We start from the raw sequence: 26,385 nt of genomic DNA, 5'->3' as shown, positions 1-26,385 counted from the left end.
TGGAAAATGTTTCTTAGATAATTTTTGAGTTGCATATACCTTGAGTGAAAAAAGGAGTGATGAGAGATAAGTGATTAATTTGAATGATAGTGTAATATGATAAGAAGAGAGGTAAAAAGAGTTATTAATTGAATGTTTGAAATTTTTGGTTATCAAAATATAAGCTCTCAAATCTTTTTAAAGCAATTTTACTTGCACAACATGTGCAATGTCACATTTAGGTGCGTACTTACATTCACAATGAATAATTTACAATTATGTTAAAATATTAATTATCATGATTTTAGATAAAAAATTTATTTAAAATCATGATAATGTTTTAACATGTTGCGGAATTAATTCTGAGTTTAAAATTAAGTGAATTAAAGTCGTTTAACTTAGGATAATTTTTTTGTTTAAATGTAATTTTGATTCTTTTGTTTTATCTGATATATAATTTTGATTTTTCTATTTTAAAATTGAGATATTTGACTCATATTTTAAAAAATTCATAATTTTAATTTTTTTTTATTTTAAAATACAAACATTTGATCTTCATATTTAAGAAAATTAGTAATTTTGGTTATTGTATTTTAGAAAATTCATAATTTTGGTTTAATCTTTAATTTTGTCTATGTTTTATTTTTTTTATTTCTTACTTTCTAATTAATTAAATATTGTTTTTGATAATATCTTAAATAAATATGTTAAGTTTAAAGTTTAATTGGACCAAATGTAATTATAAGTTTGTAATAATTGAGATAAAATTGATAATTTGATCAAAATTGTAAATTTTCTAAAGAGAATTAAATGTTTTTAAAATGAGAAGACTAAAATCACATATTTTTAAAATTAAGAAGACCAAAAATTTTAATTTTAAAATAAGAGAACTAAAATTATATATTTTTAAAATAAGAAAATCAAATATCTCAATTTTAAAATGAAGGAATTAAAATGATGAATCGAACAAAATAGGAAAACATAATTAAATTTAAGCCAAAATTTTCTTCCTGAGATTTATTAAAACACAAATCTTCTACCAACATAAATCACTTTATTTACAAAATTAATTTTAACTAAAATTTACAAAATTAATTTCATTCAACTTCAATTTTCTAAGTATTTACGCAATTTCATAAAATAAATCACTACATTTACCCCGCATTGCACATGTTACCGGACTTGTAAAAGCAAAGAGAAGAATTTTCAAAGAGTATATATGCGGATTCACCATTTAAACTTCAATTAAATATTTTTTTATATTATTTATTTATAAACTATAACAAACCTTATGGTTAATAGTTAGTACTTAACAAATAAAATAGTTTAAGTAAATTTAAATTTCACATAATAAACAATCATTTATAAACATGCAAGTTGATTCTTGCATTCTCCAAAAATATGCCAAAAAATATACATTAATGTTGATTAGTTATAGTGATTTGTGAGGTTGAAATAATATAAATAGTTTAAAATTTTATTGATTAAATTTATTTAAAAGCTATATAACTTTTAAAACAGGAAACGAAAGCCTGTAGAGAAACTATGTAACTTTAATTATTAATTAGTAGGGTAAAAAAGACATTTAGTGCCTCGATTTAGAAGTCATTTATGTATTTAGTTGGGTGTAATTTATTTTAAAATATGTAATAGTTAATGATAAAAATGTTTTAAAAAAAGATGACATCTTTCTTTTTTATAATAGTTATAAATGAATATAATAGATTTGAGTAAACTTTTAAAGAATTATTATTCTTAAAAAATTAGTATTCTATTTTTTTTTTTTGTTTCGATACTAAAATTAGTATTCTCAAAATCAGGGAAGAGGGCACAGTTTAACATTTGGTGAATATTTATGAAGATTCAGGAGTTGTTGAAAAATGGAGGAGAGATTTAAGTAATTTTGTCAAACTTAAGGGAGGGTAATATAATTTACCCAAAGATAAATTAGCAAAAGTATAATTGAGGCAACTTAAAAGTTGAAACTAATCTCTCTTGGCTGGGGTTCACATTGTTTCAGGACGCTTTCTGATCTTCGTTTCTCTCCGCTCACACTCAGTCACAGGGATTTCTCCCCAAGGTTTCCATCTATCTCATGCCCTAACTTCCCTCCACTTCACGTCTTTTTCTATGTTTATGTCTCAATTGTCGATTCTTATTCTTTTTTAACTGCATTAGAATTGAGGGCTTTACTTCAATCACTTGGGAAGGGGGAAATTGAAAATATAATTCAATGTTAAATGATGTTCAATTGCAATGTTACGCTCTTTGTTTTGGATGGTTAGGTTAGGTTAGGTTATGTGCATGCGTGTATTTGACATGCACACGACCTTGGAGAGGGGTGTTTTTAAAAACGATTAGGGTTGCTCATGATCTTTATTGCGTGTAATCAATGGCAAGCTAAGGTGCTGAGGTGAGATCCAGAGCCTGTTTGGAGTGCCTTTTTTGGTCTACTGAGACGTGCCTTTTGAATCTTAATTCAAGGAATTCTCCAACGCAATAGCAATAGCAATAGTGGTATAGCACCGCTATAGTTTCTCATCTCCAACTAAAAACAAGGTTTATTTGGATTCGGAAGAGGGACTTTTGTGGTGGTATTGAAGTTTGTTCATGTGGAATTATAAGGACTGTTTTTAATGTAAAGAAAACAACCTTTGCTTTGGTTTTGGTTCCTTCCTTTGTAATGAAAATTCTTGAAGGAATATGTTTTTCCTTCTCTAGCAATGTTTTTGTGTCAGCATTTGTTTTCCAGTTGGGAAATCTTTATGCGTTGTCATGCTTCCACTTTCCAAAAGAAACCATCTGTCCAATAAGCTTTGTAACTAAATGCATCATTGTTGATTGTTCTACAAAACTCTTTTTATTTCTTCAGTTCACTTTTTTTAGTTATACCTTCCTTTACACCTGTTGAGAAACAATCATTTTTGCTTTCTCTTTTGTTTGGAAAATGGTTTACTCCACACTACTTTTTAATACATACTCTCTTTATATTTCTCATAAAAATGTCGAATCGTAACAGAGAATATCAGTCTTCTTCAATGATGCAAAGTTAATCAAAAGATGATGCCGTTTTCCACAATGTGGCTGGTGGGCTGCCATGTCTTCCTGGCGGGCTGAAACACTCAGCCTACAATGGACACTGCCCCAGGTCTCGAAAGTCGAACTATTCCAACGGCGGCAGGTGGGCCTCCCATGGAAGTTACGACGGCTGCAATTGTGGTCCCACTTCCAACCTCGCTGACACACTCTTCATCCCCTAAGCACTTATCTTTCTTCAACACTAAGTTGTAGTTCTCTGAACCTGCGTGGGATTTTACTGTTCTGGAAGGTTTAGAGGGAATACGACAGTGCCATGTGGCACCATGACTTAAAAACAACGCCATAGGTGTGCATGGCGGTGGAGTGAAGTAGCTGAATGTGCTTATGTGTATGTGAAGAAGCATAGCGCGGAAAGCATCCATTTCCGCTCTAGTTTTGGTTTCTGTCTTGCTGAATGCTGAGACTACTGTATGTATGGTCTATCTATCTATCAATCTCCGTTTTCCACTGGACCTCGGGCCCATTCTTATTCGTCTCTAACCTTTGATGGGCTTTGGCCCATCATGTTAGGAAGTCCCACATCTCTTGCTTTAATTCTTGGGGTGCAACTTATATATCTATTGGGTAACTTCACTCAGTGCCAATTGATATTAAGCTGAAACCTAACATGGTATCAGAGCCTATATATCTGCCGGACAAATTCACTTAGTGCCAATTGATATTAAGCTGAAACCTAACACAACATGCCCTTCAAGCCCAAGAATATCATATCATATCGAGCTTCTACTAAGTACTTAGGGCCCGTTTGGATAAGATGATGAAATTTGAAACCCTTAAAAATCATATTTGCACTCTGAAACTCTTGTCTCATTCCAGCCGTGTTGTTGGTCTTCAGGACTCTCAGCAGCAGTCAGTTTAGTTTTATTGTTAAATGATCATCTTACTCTGTTATTTTTACCATGAGAGTTATGGTTGAGTTGTTAATCTATATGGAAATATTTTGCTGCTTTCTTGTTGTAATTTTGAACACCTTTATTTGATAGGGGATGTGATTTTTGGCATCTCTTGTTGGGAGTGGGAGTTTGAAGAGTCTGCTGAATTCATAAGTAATCTAGAGGAATGGCAGCACCAGTCAGTAATGGTCATTCTGAAGAAGGAAGAAATGAGAAGTCATTGATGGAAAATGGGGAATACACTTTCTTCGCTAGGTCCATGTATAAGCGGCGGAAAGTCTCTGCTGTTCGTGATTTCCCAGATGGATGTGGACCATTTGCTTTGAGGATTGATCCAGTGTTAAACGTAAATATTGTGGGTTGTGGTTCAACTAATGGTACAATTATTGAGGATAAGAATGGTGAACATTTAGGGGATGATACTGTTAAAACTTCCAACTGTGAAAATGATGGCAGTCATTCTGAAGTAAAAGATTCACTTCTCACTGAAACTCTTGGTCAAACAACTGACAGTGGTTTGAATATGGAAAACCCTGTAGTCTCATCTCCTCAAGTGAATGGGTCTACTGCAGAACATGAACCTGCAAAAGTGACTATTGGCCAAACAATTGAGTCTGGTTTGAATAAGGAAAACCCTGTTGTCTCATCTCATAAAATGGATGGACTTACTGCAGAAGAGGAAGCTGCAAAAGTGACTGTTGAACAAACAATTGACCGTGTTTTGAACAAGGAAAACCCCGTGGTCTCATCTCATCAAGTGGATGGGCCTACTGCAGAAGACGAGTCTGTCAAAGTGCCATTAGTGGACATAGAAATTCTGAATGCAGAGTTTGCAAGAACTGCAAACACTGTAAAATGTGACTCCTCTTATATGTTGAAGTCATCTTCTCAAGTGGGTGAAGTGGTTATGTCAGGTGGTTTAAAACCCTTATTGCCCAATGTCAATATATCTGGTTCTAGTGCTTGCATGGTGGAGCCTGTAACTAGAAGGTATCTTCCTCGAAGAAAAGTTTCAGCTCTCAGAGACTTCCCAGCTTTATGTGGACGCAATGCTCCACATCTCAGTAAGGACAAGGATGTGTGTCTAGAGGGGATCTCTTCTTTAAATAACAAGAAAGCGTGTCAACAGAACCTGGCCTTAGATGACAACAATCCATTGAAAGAAGTAGGAGCCATGGCTGTAGATCCATTGAAAGAAGTAGGACCCGCTGATGTAAAAGAAATTAAAAGTAACATCCAAGATGAATATGGTTACAAGAGAAAGCTTGTGGACATCGTCCAAACTGATTCTGAAAGTAATGCTGCAAAGAGAGTGAAGAAGCCACTGGAAATCAAGAGAGACAAGCACTTTACACTTCCTGAAGAAAGTAATCATCATGTTAAAATAAATTCCAAGGCAGAGGTAAAAGAGCAAAATAGGGAAGAGACAAAGCCTTTGGATCTATCTCATTCTAAGCATAAGTTGAAAGGGAATTTCAATGGATCCCGGGTCTCATCAGAGAGGAAAGTAGTACTAGGTTTGATGGCTGAATCAGAATGTCCTTGGAGGTCTGACAAAGGTTCCTCAAAATTTAAGTTCGGTGATGCTAAAAATGAAGGCAAGAAAAAGAAAGTAACTGTTGCATTGCCTGACAGGTCTAAAACAGCTATCAAGAGTAAAGGTGCACAAAATTATTCTAGGCAGAAGCCTTTCAAAAAGAAAAAAGGAAATGCTACTTCTGAAGGTATGAGTGAATTAGTAATTTGCGAAAAGAAGGATAGTCTCGATTCATATGAAAATAATGAAGACCTTCAAATTGTTCTGAAATCACATGAGTTCAATGTAAATGTTACTCCTTCTCATTCTAATTTCACTGGTGATGAGGACGACTCAAATGTGACCCGGAAAAAAGTGAGGAAAACTTTACGGTTGTTTCAAGTGGTTTTCAGAAAGCTTTTACAGGAAGTAGAATCAAAGTTAAGTGAGCGAGCAAATAGTAAAAGAGTTGATTTAATTGCTGCAAAGATCCTTAAGGAGAATGGACATTATGTTAACTCAGGCAAGCAGATACTGGGTGATGTCCCCGGGGTTGAAGTTGGTGATGAATTTCAATACAGGGTGGAGCTTAATATAGTTGGCCTTCATCGTCAGATTCAGGGTGGCATAGATTATGTGAAGCAAAATGGTAAGATTCTTGCAACTAGTATTGTTGCGTCAGGGGCTTATGCTGATGATTTGGATAATTCAGATGGCTTGATATATACAGGGCAGGGTGGGAATGTGATGAACACTGATAAAGAACCTGAAGACCAGAAGCTTGAGCGGGGCAATCTTGCTCTGAAGAACAGTATTGAGGAAAAGAACAGTGTTAGGGTGATACGTGGCTCTGAATCAATGGATGGAAAGTGCAGGATATATGTTTATGATGGACTGTATGTGGTTGAGTCTTGTTGGCAGGATGTGGGACCACATGGGAAGCTGGTTTATAAGTTTCGACTGCGAAGAATCCTTGGTCAACCAGAGCTTGCTTTGAAGGAAGTGAAGAAATCTAAAAAGTTCAAAACAAGAGAAGGTGTATGTGTTGATGATATTTCTTATGGAAAAGAACGTATTCCGATATGTGCTGTGAACACCATAGATGATGAAAACCCCCCTCCGTTTAATTACATAACTAGCATGATATACCCCAATTGCCATGTCCTTCCTGCAGAAGGATGTGATTGTACTAATGGATGCTCCGATTTGGAGAAATGTTCATGTGTAGTGAAAAATGGGGGAGAGATTCCATTCAATCACAATGAGGCTATTGTACAAGCAAAGCCTCTGGTCTATGAGTGTGGACCTACCTGTAAATGTCCTTCAACATGCCATAATAGAGTCAGCCAACTTGGCATAAAGTTTCAACTTGAAATATTTAAAACCGATACAAGGGGATGGGGTGTGAGATCCCTGAATTCAATCCCATCAGGAAGTTTTATATGTGAATATATAGGGGAGCTTCTTGAAGACAAGGAAGCTGAACAAAGAACCGGTAATGATGAGTATCTTTTTGATATTGGAAATAACTATAGCAACAGTACTCTTTGGGATGATCTTTCGACTCTCACGACTCTCATGCCTGATGCACACACAGCTTCTTGTGAAGTTGTGAAGGATGGTGGTTTCACCATTGACGCTGCTCAGTTTGGTAATTTGGGGAGATTCATCAACCATAGCTGCTCCCCTAATCTTATTGCTCAGAATGTCCTTTATGATCACCATGACACCAGGATGCCTCACATAATGTTCTTTGCTGCTGATAACATTCCTCCCTTGCAAGAGCTGACTTATGATTACAATTATGAAATAGATCAAGTTCGTGATTCTGATGGCAATATAAAAAAGAAGTATTGCTATTGTGGTTCTGTGGATTGTACTGGCAGGATGTATTGAGGGCAACAAGGTTAATTAATGTAATAGTGTTTTTCTGCAGTCTTAATGCGAAGTTCATCAATATCCTTCTTCTTCAATGTAAGGAAGACGAGTGTTAGTAATCAATGTTGTTAAATAGCAGGGTGACAGAAAATTGATAGGTTGCCATTTTATGGTCGTGGTGTAACGGGTTTTACATGACGACTGTCATACTTGTGTGCCCATGGCGATTGTGCACAGAAAATTGCGGACATGCGTGTGAATATAGCTTACTAAATTTAAAAAACAAATATTATCAAAATGCTCTCAGCTATTATAGATCCAGACATGCGTGTGAATATAGCTTAGCCTACTTCCTGTATTTAACGCAAGGAGAAATTTTTGTGTACTATTAATCTAATTATATTAGTAATAAAGGTACGTGTTTGTCTAGATCATACTCCCTTCATCTTAAAATAAGTATATGTATTTGACTTTTTAATGTAATATTTGACACCACAATCACTTGTTACAATCATCACCACTTAGTATCACAATTGTTGCAACCAACATTACTACTGACATTGTTACTACCTCCACCATTTAATGTCACCACCAAGGTATTGTTATTATCATCACAATCACCATTATCACACCATCATTACTTGCATCTACTAACAACATCACTATTTCATCGTTGTCACTGTCATTACTATTGTCATTGACATTATTATCATCATCACCACTAATAGCACCTCCGCCATTACTATCAAAATCATTACCACTATCACTAATGTCACTTTCACTATCATCACCACTACCACCGTAATCACTATTGATATTTCTACTGTCACTGTTAATATCATCACTACACAAAATTATTCTTAAACTAATTTTAATATGATATGAAACTTTCTAAATGAATTTATTTAAAAATAATCATATTTTAAAATTGGTTTAATTTATTTTCAAACTAAAACCTAAAACTGATTATTATTTTAAAAATTTTTGAAACTTAAAGCTAAACCACTACAAATAGAATCTTAGTTTTTTCGTATAATATTAATATTATATGGTTTGTTTTGTAAAATTATTATTATTTTTCATCTATTTATTAAATTTTCTTAATATGTATAAAATAATATATAATAACATATTTTGCAATGGAGAGAGAGGGAGTAATTGATAACATGCACGTTTGTCTAGAGGATTATTGTCGAAAAAGTAACTTTATTACAAGAGTAATGAAAACAAAATGTACTTTTAGGTAAACAAATATTAAATGTAAACACCATATTTTTTTAAAAAATATTTTCACACATTACCTTCCATTATTTTCAATAATTAAATATTAGATTTGTTTAATCAATAATTTAATGGTTAATCCATTAACTCTATACTTTATCACATTTCTTAAAAAATTTCCTATGTAATTATAAGTGATTTTTTATTATTAAACAAGGCTGATGTTTAGTATGAAATTCACCCTAAAAAAGTATGAAATTCATTGTTATATTTTTTTAAAACAAATATCAAGCAAAAATTAGGGATTTTTTTCCCTTTTGTGGGTTGTTTGGTAAACAGAAAAAGAGAGTGTTTTTCCTTTAGTACTTTTGTTATTCTTTCTATCTAAATTACCTTTAAATTTATATTAAATTTTATTGAGCTAGTTGATCTGACCGAAAAATGTTCAATAAAATGTAAAATTTGAATTTTAAATTTTGAGTTTCAATTGAACAAAAATTTTTTTAAACCTGATTTGATCATGACCCAATCAATTTTACCTCACAAAATCCCTAAAAAAACTATATTTTTATTGCACTGAATTTTACCTCGCAAAATCCCTAAAAAAACTAAATTGAATTCAATAATTTTTTTTATAACTTGCAACCTGCATCCTACAGGATAGTTTGTTATATCACCTCTAATTGGAATGGAGAAGCCATTTTCCGGCAATTGATTTGAACCAAAGCAGGTGTTAATAAAGTTAGAGTAGTTTTATTTTCTTTTTCCTAACGTTCCCCACTAATGTCCTTGTCAGAGTTGTTAGTGTATGCCAATGACGGCTTTGCTTGGTTTATTGGAGGCATTAGATATTAATTTAAGCTACCCATTGAAGTACATATCAATTTAATTTTAACAATAACAAAGATGAAGGAATTCTTATGACATTAGCTGAGCATCACTTTTATTTATTCATATTCTGTGATGATTCATACGGGAAATATATGAATCCCCACAGTTTTAGTCCCCAATACAAAGAGCACTAGATCGACTCACCACAAAGGAACATTCTTAGAATAGCACAAACCATAAACAATAAAACACTAGTAATCTAGTCACTATCTATATTCCTGAAATCAGAAAGTGCCTTTTTTCATTTTAACCAAGCTGAATTTCGGAGTCAAAGACAGCTCCACCCTCCCAATCACTAGAGATAACATTCTCGGATTGCACCCAATACTTCTCTGCATTACCACTCAATTGGAACCTCAACTTTATGTCACCCCTTGGAGGGTTCTCAGCGTCAAACACAGTCCCAAATGCCCTGCGCATTCGCCTCCACTCTTGGCAATCTTCCTACTCCATCCATTAACATTTCAAGAACCCAATTCAGTTTCAAGTAAAGTAATTGAATATAAACAACACTCAAAGTACAAGTTGGTATATATAGAAAAGCTCATGGTACAATCATTGTACCTTTAAAATGCTTTTATATTAAACTTTGGATTCAAATAAACATATTAACTATTAGTCAATAAGAAGAAATATGTGTAACATGATTCACAAACAGTTATTATAAAAATTAACAATTTTTTTCATTCAAACAACACTCAATGTGATTTTTTTTATATGGTATAAAGAACTTTAAGATATATTTTATTGTGGTTTAAGTATGTTTTTAATTTCTGGAGTTAGGATTTTTTTAATTTTAGTCTTATAATTTAACTATTTTTTAATTTTGGTATCTATAATATATTTTACTCATTTTTAGTTATTGTAAATTTGTATTTTTTCAATTTTATTCATATAAAATTCTAATTTTTTCATTTATATTCATATAAGTTTACACTTTCAGAAATTAAAATTAAAAAAAAAAACAAATTTACAAAAACTAAAAATAAACAAAATATCATACGAGATCAAAATTAAAAAAACACAATCTTATAAGAATTAAAATCAAAAACATAAATTTACAAAGTGAAACATAATAAAAAAATACTAATTTACGTTAACCAAAAACATATTTAAATCTATTATTTATTTATAAATTGTACCTGCCACAATTCAACAGCAGTTACGTCGTAAGTTCCACCAAGATAGAGAATGACAATGGCTAAGTAGTGAGGGTTTCTGCTGTGTTCATGGACCTTAACCAAGAGGTTATAGCCACCGTATCTACAGGGTACCCTTCTGTATTCTACATCCATCACACCGTATTTGAATAGTTCTGCAGATGCATCTGCATTTCTCCCCAATCTTGAGTAGGCACGTGGACTCATAATAAAGTCTGTTCTGTCTCCCTCGCCATAATCTGTAACCACCACGTATGCTCCATTCTCATCGCAGAATTGTGGTATTTTGCACCTAACCTGATTCATCATCATCATCATCATTTTTATTTCACAAATTAATAAAGGAACTAAGTGGAGGTTGGCAAACTTTTTACTTGATTTTATGTTTCAATGATGAAGTTTTCTTTCACTGAGGATTTTATTAATTATTAAGGAAAGGAAAGATAATATCATATTATGATTTGAAGGATCCAGGTAATCAATACTTAAAACTATTTTTCTTCATGTTTCTTTTAATTAGGCGTGTAGTGGTATGGAGTATGAAAGTGTCAATTGACTATACTTTTCATGCAAAGGGCATGTTTTGAGGCACTACTATATTTTTATATGGAAAAGGCTACAATTAATAGTGTAATTTTTCTCAATTAGTCCATAAAATTAAACTGATTAATTAAGTACAGTAACCTGATAACATGCTCCACAGCCAGATCCATTCTTCCATAGCCAAGACACGCCTGCGACACTACCATCGTTTACCGTTTTTCCATATTCTCCAAAGCCACAAGCTCCCCCTAAAAACATTATCAATTGACCAATCATATCATGCGTGTGCAATTTTTTTTACATTTTCAACTAATAAAAATTGTAATAAATATGACTTTTAAAATAATATATTTTTAAAAATAATTATAGTAAAAGTTAATAAACTGAATAAATAAGACGATTGTGATCGAAATATAATATACAATTTCTTTACACTATCAATCAATGAATAGACTATTTAGGCATTTAAAATTCTGTAACAATTATTTAACAGAAGCTACTATTTATCATTGAAAAGCACATCAGTGTGTCATCATTTGAATGAATATGATAGCTAGGATACAATGAACTTATGCAAGTTTAATTTGTCCACCATATATGTACAGACAATTTAAAAATGTGCTTAGTACACACACCATATATGAACAAGCGCAATAATAGATAGAAAAGAAGGCTCACGTACTTGGATTTCCATAACAATCTGGGCTACCATAATAGGTTGCTCTGGAGCACGTAAAAGAGTCTTGAGAGGTACACAGGGCAGGTAAGAGCAGTGTGACACAGAAAAGGCTAAGTTGGTACTTAAAATTAAGTTCCATTTTAAATGACAAAAGTGTCAAGCACAGGGAGTAGAGAAATGCAGCAAGTAATTAGGAGTGATCGATGCTAGAAACTAAAGCATACAAGTGAAGCAAGGAATAACTATATGAACAAGAGAAAGCTTTATAAAATAGAAAGCAAAGATGTAGAGTCATATTTATAGTACAGGTCTGAAGTCTAGGTGGTAGGCATTTTTTTTTCTTTAACTGGGGACTAAGGAATATGCAAGAGGATTGGAATAATGATGTGTACATGTAGACCCTATTGTTGACCCCTCAAGGGCCAGGGTCATCATATATTAGAACCAATTACTTATTACAATGGAAAAAGACCTAACTTTGTTCTATTGTAACTTTTTTGGATGATCCATGCACTTGCAGCTTAACTCAAGGCTCGGAATCCTGATAGAAAATTTAGCCAAACAAAATAATGGAAAGAAAATATTGGTAGATACTCTTCTTTGTGTCTATCTCATCCCCATAATGTTCTTCAAATTCCATCTTGGTATGTCGATAGATTCAAAGGATAAACAAGGAAGAGGAACATGCAAAGTATATAAAAATCTTAAGCTATGTTGACAAATCTACCATGTGCATAGTGCAGGATCAAACGATAAGTGTTTGATGTTTCCCTCGATTAAAAACAGAACAGACAAAAAGATTGGAAGAACAAGCAACCTTTGAACAAGTTTATTAATGGTTAATAGTCATGGTTTTGTAGTTATATCATGCAGAGCATGTCATTCAATTACAATACTATTTAAGTGCGGAAAAATGACATGCCGCATCATTGCCTAAGAATAGGGACGAGTTAAATTCCTTCTGGGGTATTATCCCCACACTAGAATCAAATTATTTGCTGCTTTTGTATATTTCTTTAACTAATTGTGAAAAGTATGCGTGTTGCGAAATAATTACTCAACCCAACACCAAGTCTGTTAGTAGTAGATAGCTAACTATTTATTTTATTTCTAACAAAAGCTAATACTATTGATTAATTATCATGATAAATATTAGAGGGAATAAATATTAAAATTTTAACATTATTATAGAATAAAAAAATAGATGAAGCCTGGAGGAAGTAATGTGATAAATAAATGGATTAGATTATTGTTTAACGTCAAGTAACTTAAATATCTAGCAGCCACGTTTGGTTGTAACGCACCCAGTGCGTCAGTCCACTCAGTAGTGACCCGTTATTTAGTATGAGCACAAGTTGTAACTGGATTCAACTTTGGACGCGTTAAGTGAAAATCAGATCATCTTAAAGATACGCATACAGTTTTCTAATATAATTCATCTAGTCTCACGATAATTATTAGTATTATTTTGGTACTTACTCTTTTCCTTGTTCTTTTTCATTATCTTTGTCTCACTTCACTTTACAAGAGTTGCAAGGAAGGAGTCGGTTAAATGTGTTGAGATAAAATCCAATTTCGCTTGATTCAGTTTATTGGTGCAACAAATTAAACAACTGTCACATCAATATTTTTCATATCAAGTCACTGTTCACCATTATCCATATTATTATATATGCAAAAATATGTTTTTAGGTCATTAATAAATAACTGATTTTTATTTTAGGATTTTAATAATCTTTTTCGTTACATTGCATTCTCATATATCAAAATTTTTATTTTAAATATTTTTTGTAATTAAGTAATAACATGATATCTTATGAATATTAAAGATCAAAACAAAACAAAAAAATATATCATAAATCCAATATAACAATTTTTTTATTAAAAATTAAAAAAAATCAAAAAATATATTTAAGTCTAATATATATAAAATTTGAGGGATGGGTGTTTGTCGGCATATTTGCATTGTATAGGGTAAGTGTAAGTCACCCATTGAAAAGGAGGCATCCAAACACAAACAAAAAAACTAATATAAATTGGAGTAGGTGCTTCTTAATCCAACCCGTCCATTTGGTCACTCCTTTCTTTGTCCACGAAGCTTGCCAACATAGAGAGCTCAATCAACATTGCTCAGGAAACTGTTGATGCATACAGCACCAAGATATATGTAACATTTGGGAACTTTTAAGTTATTTTTGTCATATATAACACACTGGACAAATTTTATGTCCTCCCTGTTTGCAAGATCTAATTAAGTTATATTATTGTAAATCATATATAATTAATGTTTATACTTCTAAGTGCTTATACACATACGGTCTCTAGCAATGTGGTCCGCACCACTCTTCCAATCTAATAACTTATTTAATTCTAGCCAATTGTACATGTGAAAACACTTCTTTAGCACCTACCGATGAATATGAATTAAACATTGCTATAATTTTTTTTAGTAAATAATATTTATTTTATTAATCATACCAAACGTTTTTATATCATAATCCTTAAATTTCAATACTCATATCGTCAAGCTTATATACTACAATGGTCATGAATTAACAAAACATTCAGATTTTTTGGTACCTTCTTTTTAACATATTAAACATTTCTTCCAAAACAAATTGAGATTATTCACATTTCCTCTTTCTGTACTATTTTCCAACTCTCACATCACGTACTGTATATCTTTTTTTAATTTCTTTTATAATGTTTTTCCCCTCATTTTATTATGTTTTTTTTTCAGGAATCAAAGATAGGTATGGAAAGATTTAGAACAATTCACTTATCATATTCAATCAATTCAGTTAAACTCTCTCTATTTATTTTTGTTATGCTTTGAGTGTTCTTATAACATTTTTACATGGTGCTCTTTTAATCATATTATTCTCTTCTTAAAATTCTGTCTCATTAATCTAATATCCTCCTCAAATTAAAGAACCATGCCGATTAAGAAATCCAGTGATCTTTCCTTTTCCATCCCCAAAAATTAGTGCAAAAGAGATACGTGCATCACTCTCCACACCAATGGGTGACAAAGCACTTAAAATTAGATAGTGCAAAAGAGACATGATCATTATTGCTATCTAAAGAACCATCCTTTGTGCAAGCTTCATAATTCCAATATGTCTCCCTTCCTCGCATCGACTCCACCACGTGTTCGGAATCAATCAGCCAAGTAACGACATATGGACCTAAAATCAAACCAAAAACAAAGGTGTCATCTGTCCACCAATTCAGTTACACATTTACATGCACTTAAGCTGAATCTAAGAGCCATATATGGTTCAAATATGTAATGCAAATGCAACTTAGGCAAGGTTTAATAAGCACACCCAACAACCAAGCAACAATTTTAGTAAGATACTCTTCTACGTGTCCCTTCTCTACGATTCCTTTCTTTTCCATTTTTTAGAGGGTGGGATGAATAATTGCATGGGTCGTGTATCATGAAAAGAACAAGCAATTGCTCTCCTATTCAAGAGCCTAGCCTAGTTATCTTGCACTTAGTATAGTGGAATAGAAAATAATCCAAACTAGAGAGATTGTGGATGTCGATGTCAAATAGAAAATATAAGTTTTGAATTGAGAAATCAATTAACTAAAACATGTATTGACATAAAAGGAGCATGCGTTATAAAAAGAAATTATTATATGATTTCACATCACCATATATTTATTCTACTTCTTAATTTTAAGAAATTTATAAATTTTTTTTTTATCATTTATCTGTTAATTTACTAACAAAGAACTGACGTGACAGGCTAAAGTAATTACAAATTTTACCTCAAACATTTTATCTTTTAATAAATTTTACTTTCTATTGTTTTTTTTTACTTTTTGATGAATTTTATTTTATTTTTATTTTTTTAACAAATTTTACTCTTAATTTTTACACTTATCAACACAAACAATGGAAAGGTGAAATTTACAAATTTTATAAAAGTTAGGAGTAAAATATGCTAAATTAATTTGATGGAGTAAAGGTAAAAAAAATTGAACAAAAAGTATAACTAAGTTTTTTTTCCTACCCTCTTTTAGTTCTAAAAAAAATGGCGGGTGAGAAGAGTTAAAAATAGGAGTGGTAGTTTGTGCTAAAATGGCCCCTAGTGGAACTGGTAGTTTGGGCTTGTGTTGGGCCTTGCAGCCTTCAGCTTTTCCTATATCGGACTAAAACAGCGTGTCCTACCAAATACCCAAGTTTTAACCATTAAGATTTAGTAAATTTTTAGTTATCGTATTTCCTCTTAATAAATCATAATAATATGTAATTAATTTTTTCGTTTATAAAATTTTAAAAAAATGAATGAATTTTTAAATATATTTTAAGAATATAATTAAATTACTTTTCTTCGTGGTATATTATTCACGATATTGATAAAATAACTCATTATTTTCTTTTTTTATAAGAAAAACATTTTCGTAAAAAGTAGGTGTTTTTTTAATCTAATTATACAAAAAAACGTACACCTTATTTTATAATTTTTACTCAAATTATATTATAATTATTTTTCTTTTTACATTTTGTTACACAGTTGAAAAAGAACATAAGAAAATAGTTTAATGAATACTATAGACATCTCGTGAATGCACATTTCTCAAAATTTATAAGAATACACTTTTTTTCTGAATTGATAAATTATGTTGGGTAAGACATTTAAGTTAATTTTTAATTAGTTAAAAAGCTTGTTTAATTGTATGGTAAATAATTTTTTTTATGTAGCTTTTAACGTATTTTGAAACCTACTTGAAGTAATCTTTTTTAGAATACTAGTTTCTAAATTTTTAATTTTTATCTTCAATACATTTATTTAATTTATTTATTATGTTTTTAAAATAAATTATGATTTTATTATTTTTATATCATTTTACACTTTTCACTTATTTTAATAATTAATTTTATTAAACACTTATAATTTAATAAATTAACTTTTCAACTTTCAACTATAGCTAATCTTTTAATTCTCAGTTAACTTTTCAACTAATTTTATTGAATATAATGAAAGTTTAGTTGTTACATGAATAATATGATTCTAGATTTTTTTCCCTCTATTTTCTTTGAGATGAGTGTTCCTTGACTCATTGAGTTAAAGACTTTTCTGTATAGGTTTGTTATTAGTCTAATAAAATTTTATATACGTAAGGATAATTAAATATAATATTCTATTAAGTTAGATTATTTTGTCATATATGAATACAAATGAACCTTATACTATTGGGTCAACTATATGGGGATTTTCTCCTCTACTTTTCTTGGGTTTCATATTTATTTTTAAGTGTTTTAATTTATTTTAAAATGTTATTTTTTTCTAAAATATTCCTAAATTTTTAATATTTCATCTAAATGCTTAAATAAATTTATAATTATATTCTAATTATAATTTTAATAAAAATAACTTCTTTAAAACGCCATTTTATTATTATAATAACTTATGTAATTAATAAATTTCTTAATATACGAAACGGTAGGAATATATGTCAACTGTATCCATTAATAAGTTCTCAACAAACAAAAAATTTCTCAAGCATAACTTGATGATGGGAATTAATTTTTTTTTTTTTCAAGGAATTAAAATCTTTTGTCCCATCTCTGTCCCAGCAATCAAATTTTGATATATCAATTAAATATCACGCTTGCAATAAGAGTTTCTGAGTTTGATTTAGATTGATTCTGAAATAACATTAAGCGATCTAATTTTATAAAAACTCGTAACCCGCTGGTTCGATTTAATTTAGATTTGGTGGTGAAGTTTTAAGTTCTAATTTTAATATTGCTATTGTACATAATCATTGAACTATGCCATAGTATTTGTAGGCTGTAGCACAACTTTTTAAAAAATAATTAAGCAAAAATTTATCTAGAATCATAGCTTTTGCAGCTTCTAAGTATCATCGATGCCTAATAATACTAACATCCTAAGTAGCATCTGATCTTGGCTAAGAGATTCGATAAGATCATAGCTCCATGTTCAATGCCTTGCGGTGATTCCATTACACTCATGTTGCTACCCGAACTGCAGCTACTGTAGTCAATAACATTGCAAACAAACAGTATAGTACCAAATTTCACAAGTCTTATGAAAGCCACAATAACCTTGTCCTTAATCGCATTTATAAGGTTGATTAACTGGCTAAGAAGGAAAAAAATGAGAGAAAAGTCACAAATTCGATTCATTTTATTAACTAAAATCTAGCAATCTAATAATTAATATTTGAGATAAAATAAAATTACAAGTTGATAGAAAACAAAAAATTAGGCTACCACAACTTGCAAATTAAAAGCATAGCAACGAGCATCAAAGCATACGGCAAAAATCAATGTTTATGATCTGGACATGGCTTAAGGCATATCAGGAAAAGTTTCCTTCACTTTCCAGCCATGGCAAGTGAACCCAGGAGTTTGTTTGCAGTGAAGAAAGAGGGGTGAATAGATTACTCTCGGGGATGTGTATAGCAACTCTTGTGTTTTGATAATGGGATTGTATCTTCCTGTATGCTTATTGTATATTGGTATCTGGAAAGATTCGATCTTCTTTTTCAGCAGGATATTATATGCAGTAACTAGAAATCATGTGCAAGTTGGATCTTTGTAAAAATCATGTGCAAGTTGGATCTTTGTAAAACTCTTGTTTTTATGTTTTAGCCAATGAAGCGCAAAAGCCTCATGTATCTTGATATCGATACTCTTGGATACTTCACCCATACGTATCAATTAAGTATTCAAATTTATGAAGGACCAATGATTTAATTTGTTTCACATATCTAATACCAATACTCTTTATATACTTCACCCATACATATTTTGCAACATTACAATTATATTATTTATCATATTTTATACATTTTTATATATTTTTAAACATGTATCTTACACGTATCATATCTTATATATTTTTAAAATAATCTTATTCCCTATCAAATATGTATCGTATTATGTATCTTTGGATTTAGCACATCTTGTGCAAGGTAATGAAATTCAGTTGCAGATAAAAAAAAAGAAAAAGAAAAGTGTATCAAAGCAAAACACGTTTAAGCAATGCAAGAAATCAAACTACATCAATCAACAAAGTACTAGTTTCTCAATAAATATATAAATCACAGGACTTAAAAATCACACACCGAACTTTACCGTAGTGTGATTGATTATTGATGTGTACCCAATATATCATGACACGTAGGATTTACTGTGTAGTCCTACTAACATTTACATGAGCCAATTTCCGAGGCTGAGACTATATATAGTAAACATGTTCTTTTAAATGCATATAATGACATTTCACATTTGTGCAAGCTAGCTAGCAGTGACTAGACTCATGGCCTCGTTTTCTCCTCTGACTAATTTCTCAACCGCACCTTCACCGTATTCCAAAATCGGTTTCTTCCACAACCCCTTCATCACTCTCAGATCCAGCAATGCTTTGCTTCGCCTCTCTCCCTTGAAGGTTTCAGCTGACAATGAGGTTGCAACCTCAGCTTCAGCTTTTGAGGAACCAAGATGGATTGGAGGGACTTGGGACTTAAAACAGTTTCAGATAAATGGCAACACTGACTGGGATGCTGTTATTGATGCTGGTCAGGTTATGAATTACTAGTATTTTGGCTACACTTTGCATAATAATGTGTACCTTGTAGTTAAGTGCTACAAATTTAATTTCACTTTTATTGAAATTTGAAATTTCAAAACATATTTAAGTATTCCTTGAAGAGTTGAATTTATTTGGCAGTGGTTTGTGTGTTTTCATTTTCTGTTTTTGTTTATTTGAGGGAGGGAGAAACACATGAACAGTTAATATAAGGATTAGTGCCGTGATGTTTTTTCTTCCTTCATTATTGTTATATTTTTTAATACACACTCCCTCATCTAAGTTTTTTGTCTCAGAGGTTAAGAGAAGAAAATGGCTTGGGGACAATCCGGAATCATCTACTAATGATAACCCTGTAGTTTTTAACACCGCCATTATTCCTTGGTGGGCATGGATAAAAAGGTTCCATCTTCCTGAAGCTGAACTACTTAATGGTTAGTACTTAGTTCTGATTACTATTCTGGGTATTAGAGACTATAGTGTTTTAAGTAGTTAAATCATAAAATCCATCTTTGTTAGTCTTTTTTACCCTTTTAAGTTATGTTATTCATATAATATTATTTTTTTCCTACCATCCACTTTTCTGATTCTCTCCTCTTGTCTTTCTCACAAATTTATTGTTTAAATACAATATCTGTTTTCTTTTTGAGTATATATCATGCAGGTCGTGCTGCAATGATAGGATTTTTTATGGCCTATGTGGTTGATAGCTTGACTGGAGTAGGTGTAGTTGACCAAATGAGCAATTTCTTCTGCAAAACTCTTCTGTTCACAGCAGTGAGTGGAATACTTCTGGTCCGAAAGAATGAGGACATTGAAACTCTTAAGAAGCTATGGGAAGAGATTACATTTTATGACAAGCAATGGCAAGCAACTTGGCAGGATGAAAACTCAAGTACTCCCAAAAAAGATTAGAGGGTTTTTTGTTTTACAGTTTCCTTTCCCTCTTATATATGTCTTTCATCCCAGTAACAAAGAATTATCCAGATAATTTCTGTACGTGTGCAATGAAAGACCTTTCTGGAAAGAAGTACACGCCGAACCTAACTATAACGTATAATTTGGATTCACAAATTATTAGCTCAATTTAGAGTTTAAAAATATGGGATTTGCAAATTCATCTGATTTTTTTTCTTAGCATAATTTATGTGTTTAAGTTGTTTAAAATATTTAAATGAATACTCCTTTATACTTCATAAATTTACCATAAAATTTGTTGCTTTCTATAGCTTCATCAATAGCCAGTGAAGCTATAACTAAGATGTCATGATCGAATTGCAGAAAATTTGGGTTCTTGGATAAAGAAACACATCCACCTGTAACTTCACATGTGGTTCTTAGGCAACAATGATACTCAATTACTAAACTAAATTAAACTAAACCGATCAAATAACAAACGGAAAAAAAGGAGCATACTGGAGAAAGGGCAACAACATAATACTAAGCTAGAAAACTTGTTTAGCAAGCGGTGATGCATGTGTTCTATTAAGCTTCCCAACCCCTGAGAAGTGTAGCTCGAGCAACACGGTTCACTCCGAGACTGAAGGCTCCCATTCGCAAGTCACAGTTATGAATTTGACACATTGCCTTTATGTTGCGGAAGGCTTTAGTCATATACTTTTTCAGCTCACGGTTCACTTTCTCTTCATCCCACATAAATCCCTGAATATTCTGCAACACAGAGATTTCAAAATGAAAACTTTGCTTTCAAGTGAGCCTTTGAGAATTTTGAGTGTTTTATTGATCCCATTACCTGAACCCACTCAAAGTAGCTCACAGTCACTCCACCGGCATTAGCATATATGTCGGGTAATATGATGACTCCTTTCTTAGACAATATCTACAATAAATGAAATCACTTCCATTATATTCTCTAATATCAATTCAGCATATCTCATCTCATGCAAAACAACAAAGCAATAACCTTACCTCATCAGCATCAGGGTCAGTTGGATGATTTGCAGCTTCTATTATAAATTTCGCTTTCACATCAGCAGCATTTTCCCTACAAAATTAAGTTTAGCCAAAATTAAAAATAAATACAACTTTAAATGAACAAGCAAAATGTACTTGTTAGATAACTTCAATGCTGATGATTTCTGATGAACATAGATACGTGACTTAGATAATAAACATACTTGTTGAGAACTCCTCCCAAGGCACAAGGGATGAGAACATCACATTCATGAACAAGCAATTCATCAGGATCCATGATATCTGCTCCTGAGAATTCCTTCAAATTTCCATTGCCTTCCTTGTGTTTCAGCAGAGCAGGTATATCGATTCCATTTGGGTTTCTAATAGCACCACTGATGTCACTCACAGCTATCACCTTACCCCCTCTCTCATAAATTGACTTAGCAGCCCAAGTGCCCACGTTTCCAAATCCCTACACATATACAGTGTAACCAATAATCACATCATATGCATGAAAATGGGATCAAATATCAATATCTATGTCATGGAGCCATGATGATTATAGTAAGTAAAGAAATACCTGGATTACAAATGTCATATCAGAAATTGATTTCCCGTATTCAGCAAATAAAGCCTCTGTTGCAAAAATCACTCCCAATCCTGTGGCAGCCTCTCTTCCCAATGAACCTCCAAGATCCTACACCACAACAAAAAATGTTGAAAATTAAAACAATTTCTACAAATAAGTTATGATTGTGTATACAAGAACAAAGGATGATTATGCACATTATACTTACTATAGGTTTCCCAGTCACAACTGCTGGTGAATGTCCATGAAACTTAGAATACTCATCAAGAATCCAAGCCATTGTCTGTGAAATAAATAGTAAACGAATGAAAATGATAGAATAGTGAATGAAACTGCTAGATGTTGGTTTACATAAGAAATGGGCACAAACCAGAAATTAAGTAAGGGAATATAATTAAATCAGAACCTGTGAATTAGTTCCCATGTCAGGGGCAGGAACATCTCTCTGAATACCAATGAGATCATGAATCTTTTGGGTGAAAACGCGAGTTAGACGTTCTAACTCGCTGACGCTGAGGTCCCTCGGGTTGCAGCCAATTCCACCCTTTGCTCCTCCATAAGGAATGTCTGCTACGGCTGTCTTCCATGTCATTAGCTGAGCTAGAGCATTCACTTCATCAGGGTCAACCTGACATCCCCAACAACACAGAATATGTGACTCTTCTGTTCAAAACAATGATACTCAAAAGAAAGTTAAAATATGCATCGTTATATGTTTATAATTGTAACTTATAAGGGATCATTAGACATCAGCTTATACGGAAACCCTCAAAGTTAAACTCCATCCTACTCTCCTGAGCTGACAAAAGTTTATAAGATGTGCTCCCAGTTCCACAAATTGTATGTTATACATTTAGTTATAATAAAACAAAGCAGGGATACATGAGCAAATGTAAAATTCTACAATAGTGTTATGAGGTTAAAACTAATATAGTTTATCAAGGTTTGAAATAGGATTGGATTTAAAAAATTGGTACTTTTTTGCAAGGCTGAAATTTCCTCTAAGTTATTAACGGAGCGGATGCATTATATGAAAAAATTTCATAGAATTTTGGTACAAATCAATGTGATGTAGTATTGTTAGCCACATGATTAATTAAAAAATACGAGTACAGATTTGACAAAAAAATTCGACATTAGATATTTTTTTATGTCAACCAGGAGTATTAAAAACAAGAAAATTTATTAATTTCGACAAAACAATCTTAAAATCAGATAAAAAGAAACAGAGAGAGTAGATAAATAAAAAATTAAATGTTTACAGGTTTTGAAAACATTAAATACATTTAGTTTTTTTATTTAATTATTTTAATAAAATATTAGGAAAATTATACTAGAAGGATAAAATAATTCCAAATTCTCTACATGTAATCTTACAAATATTCTTCCTGCTTTACTAAATAAAGAAAAAATTAAATATATTTCATATTTTCAAAATATTAATTACATTATTTAATATTTTGTTTGATAATTACTTTACCAAGTATTAAGAGAATTTATAAAAAGATAAATATTAGTCCTTATATATGTTTTAAATTAATGCATACCTTTTAAAGGAAATTATTAAGTACCCAAATTATTATTTCAAAATGATTTTGGGACTATTATCCTTCTTAATCACGTTTAATTAGTAATCTTACTCAAGTTAGGATGACATCAATAAGTAATAAATTTTTTTTCTCAAGTATATGTAGCGCAATTGTGTGTAAGACTAATACTTAAATTATAATAATTATGTATTAGTTGATTAATGTGTTTAATAGCATAATTAGAATAATATATTAATTTCTGTAAAATAAAATACAAATAGATGAAATTTTTATTAAAAATAATTAATACCTTTTTAATTTCATAAAATGAAAAATGCTTTAATATATATAAATTTAAGACCATAAAATATTAAATTAAATTGTTATTAATAAAAAGATACTATTATAAAAAAATAGTACTATATAATATAAAAAAAACTAGTGTAAGCAACGTGGAGTTCATGCACGCACATCACATGACACAAAAAAAAAAAAACAGAAAATAACAAATCGAAGAGAGAAAGAAGTGTACCTCCGGGTGATAACGAATCCCTCCTTTCATCGGTCCACGAGCATTGTCATGTTGAATTCTGAATCCTACATATGATACTAGTGTTCCGTCATCTTTTGGGATCGTGCATTCAACCTGCGAATTGAATCGTATGATATGAGTAAATCCCCCTAAACGCACCATGAAATCCAAAGAAACAAGCAAATAAATTTGGAAAAGAGAGAGATACTTTGATTTCCCTGAAGGGAATGAGAAGGCTATTCTCAAGCTTAGTGTCCAAACCGAGAATGTGAGCTGCACGTCGGAAGTTACGGTTGGTGGCTGCTAGAGCGTTCATAGCTGAAAGATGGATGAAGTGAAGTGAAATGAAAAAAAGGGATCCTAGAAATAATGTGAGAGTGAGAGTAAAACTGTGAAAGTGAAGTAATACTAGTGTTAAATATTATGAGGATGAAAAGGTCCACAAACTGATTCGAGCATTGATTATGGTCCACAAAGTAAATTAATTAATTAATTATGGTCCACAAAGTAAAGTAATTAATTAATTAATTTATTAATTGTATGTGTGTCTTTCTATGCCATTCTTATCTTATCTGACAGCATTAATTCAATGTCAAGAAGGTTTAAAATGCAACCGGCATGCACGCTGAAACGTAGCCCCGTATGTATGGACCAGAAGTTAAGTTTTTTCACATAACTAATTAATTTTACTTAGAAAAATAATACTGTAATTATTTTGCACTAAGTACCTTTTAATATGCTAAACACACTCTTTTTGTTTTCTTGTTTTGCAGGAAATTAAATAAGTATGTTCAGATAAGTAGATAACTATGGATTAGTATATGACTAGGATCCAGCAGAGCTGCTGCTGCAACGGTAATGGCACAGTTAGTTCTTTCGGACCAGACCATGCTAAACTGTCCATTTAATTGGACTAACCTACGTGTATCAAATTCACTAATTCCAACTCAATTTCATCTTTCCAACTAAATAGAAATTCTTAAAAATAATATTAAAATTCAACATTTAGAAATAAATTGGAAAAATGTAAAATTGAAAGAGATACGTGATTAAGAAAAATCAATAATATATAAAAATAAACATGATAGGAGAGTGGTTTCAGATGATCGATAAATATATTTTTTATTTAGTCATTAAATAAATTAAATTTAAAATTAACATTAAGAAGTATATTTCAAATGAATAAAAAATACAAATAATTGTTTAATATATAGGAATATAGGATTAAAATATAAGACATTGGCTCAATGAGAAAGAAAATAACTCATAACAAGGCTCTCATTCATGAATAATTTCTAAAATTATTCTTGTTTAAGAATAATCCCTACAAATACTCCTATTCAAATACGAAGATTCAGATTTATAACATAGGTATAGAAGAAAATATAAGACATTAAATATGATGTAGAAATTCATAGACGTTCAAAAATTTATTATTGTTAAAAAGATTTATTTTAAAATAGCAAATTTGAATATATATATATATATATATATATATATATATATATATATATATATATATATATATATATATATATATATATATTACCGTCATTAAGCATAACAATTCTTTACCCAACTCGGGGATCCTCGCGGGAATTGTCTCATTCGGGGTCCTTCGGTCAGAGAAAAATTTTCTGTGGGGACGAGGATGAAAAATCTCCCGCTGATAATTCGGGGACGGAAAATATGCTCTCTGCCCCCGCAAAGTCCCCGTATATCCGTGTATATAGAATTTTACTTATATATCCTCATAACTTATAATATGTATAACATAAATATAAGGGTTAATATAGTATTTTACTAATAAAAAATATAAAATAAATTATCGTATGTATAAGTAATATCTCACAAGTAACAAGACACAAACCCTAAAACACCGTACAGACTTCATTTCTTGACTTCCTTCTTCACCTTTGTTCCTTCTTCCTTGCTTCAGCGTTCCTTCTTCACCGTTCGTTTCACCGTTTTACACTGTGCAAAATTGTGCATTTATAATTTTTGATTTTTTTAATGTACAACGGGGTCCCCGCAGGTTCATGCGGAGAGATAGGAAATGGGGACGAAGCAAAAAATACTCCCATCACGGGAGCGAGGGAGTACTTCTTGCCCCCCGCACGAGTGCCATGCCTAAACCGTAATGTTAATAGATTGAAAAATATATAAATATGTATGATGATATATCTCTTAATTTTTATATTTAATAGTTTGACTAGAGATGATATTTAACAAGTATAGTGTTTAATGTTATTGGACAACCAATTTTACTTATAATATTATAATTATGATAATTTTGTAAATCTAATAAATTTAATAATGGTTTAAGGTATGAATTTTAAAATAAATTTATATATTAAAATCATTATTAAATAAAATGTGTAA

At 31.4% G+C, this 26,385-nt stretch overlaps 4 protein-coding genes across 4 annotated transcripts; 2 read left to right on the top strand and 2 right to left on the bottom strand.

The window, feature by feature from the left end:
• Window positions 1-1,920: 1,920 nt before the first annotated feature.
• LOC114423328 (histone-lysine N-methyltransferase, H3 lysine-9 specific SUVH6-like) lies at window positions 1,921-7,794 on the top strand. The gene is made up of 2 exons (XM_028390054.1): window positions 1,921-2,059; window positions 4,062-7,794. Exon 2 carries the CDS (start codon window positions 4,138-4,140, stop codon window positions 7,381-7,383), a length of 3,246 nt encoding a protein of 1,081 aa, XP_028245855.1. The 5' UTR covers window positions 1,921-2,059; window positions 4,062-4,137; the 3' UTR covers window positions 7,384-7,794.
• Window positions 7,795-9,493: 1,699 nt separating this feature from the next.
• Window positions 9,494-12,138, bottom strand: LOC114423317 (expansin-like B1). Its single transcript, XM_028390027.1, has 4 exons — window positions 11,863-12,138; window positions 11,322-11,428; window positions 10,620-10,934; window positions 9,494-9,921 (listed from the first exon to the last, which is right to left on the bottom strand). Exons 1-4 carry the CDS (start codon window positions 11,996-11,998, stop codon window positions 9,724-9,726), a joined length of 756 nt encoding a protein of 251 aa, XP_028245828.1. The 5' UTR covers window positions 11,999-12,138; the 3' UTR covers window positions 9,494-9,723.
• A 6,980-nt stretch (window positions 12,139-19,118) lies between these two features.
• On the top strand, window positions 19,119-20,537 carry LOC114423326 (light-harvesting complex-like protein 3 isotype 1, chloroplastic). The gene is made up of 3 exons (XM_028390040.1): window positions 19,119-19,425; window positions 19,733-19,870; window positions 20,101-20,537. The coding sequence occupies exons 1-3, from the start codon at window positions 19,167-19,169 to the stop codon at window positions 20,349-20,351; spliced, it is 648 nt and encodes a 215-aa protein (XP_028245841.1). The 5' UTR covers window positions 19,119-19,166; the 3' UTR covers window positions 20,352-20,537.
• Window positions 20,538-20,641: 104 nt separating this feature from the next.
• Window positions 20,642-24,390, bottom strand: LOC114423307 (glutamate dehydrogenase 2). The gene is made up of 9 exons (XM_028390016.1): window positions 24,212-24,390; window positions 24,004-24,117; window positions 22,349-22,570; window positions 22,151-22,225; window positions 21,934-22,050; window positions 21,575-21,825; window positions 21,366-21,441; window positions 21,190-21,276; window positions 20,642-21,107 (listed from the first exon to the last, which is right to left on the bottom strand). The coding sequence occupies exons 1-9, from the start codon at window positions 24,317-24,319 to the stop codon at window positions 20,922-20,924; spliced, it is 1,236 nt and encodes a 411-aa protein (XP_028245817.1). The 5' UTR covers window positions 24,320-24,390; the 3' UTR covers window positions 20,642-20,921.
• Window positions 24,391-26,385: the final 1,995 nt, after the last annotated feature.

This window comes from Glycine soja, chromosome 1 (genome assembly GCF_004193775.1).
Source record: "Glycine soja cultivar W05 chromosome 1, ASM419377v2, whole genome shotgun sequence".
Classification (NCBI taxonomy): Eukaryota; Viridiplantae; Streptophyta; class Magnoliopsida; order Fabales; family Fabaceae; genus Glycine; species Glycine soja.
This window is presented reverse-complemented; position numbering and strand designations above follow the sequence as displayed.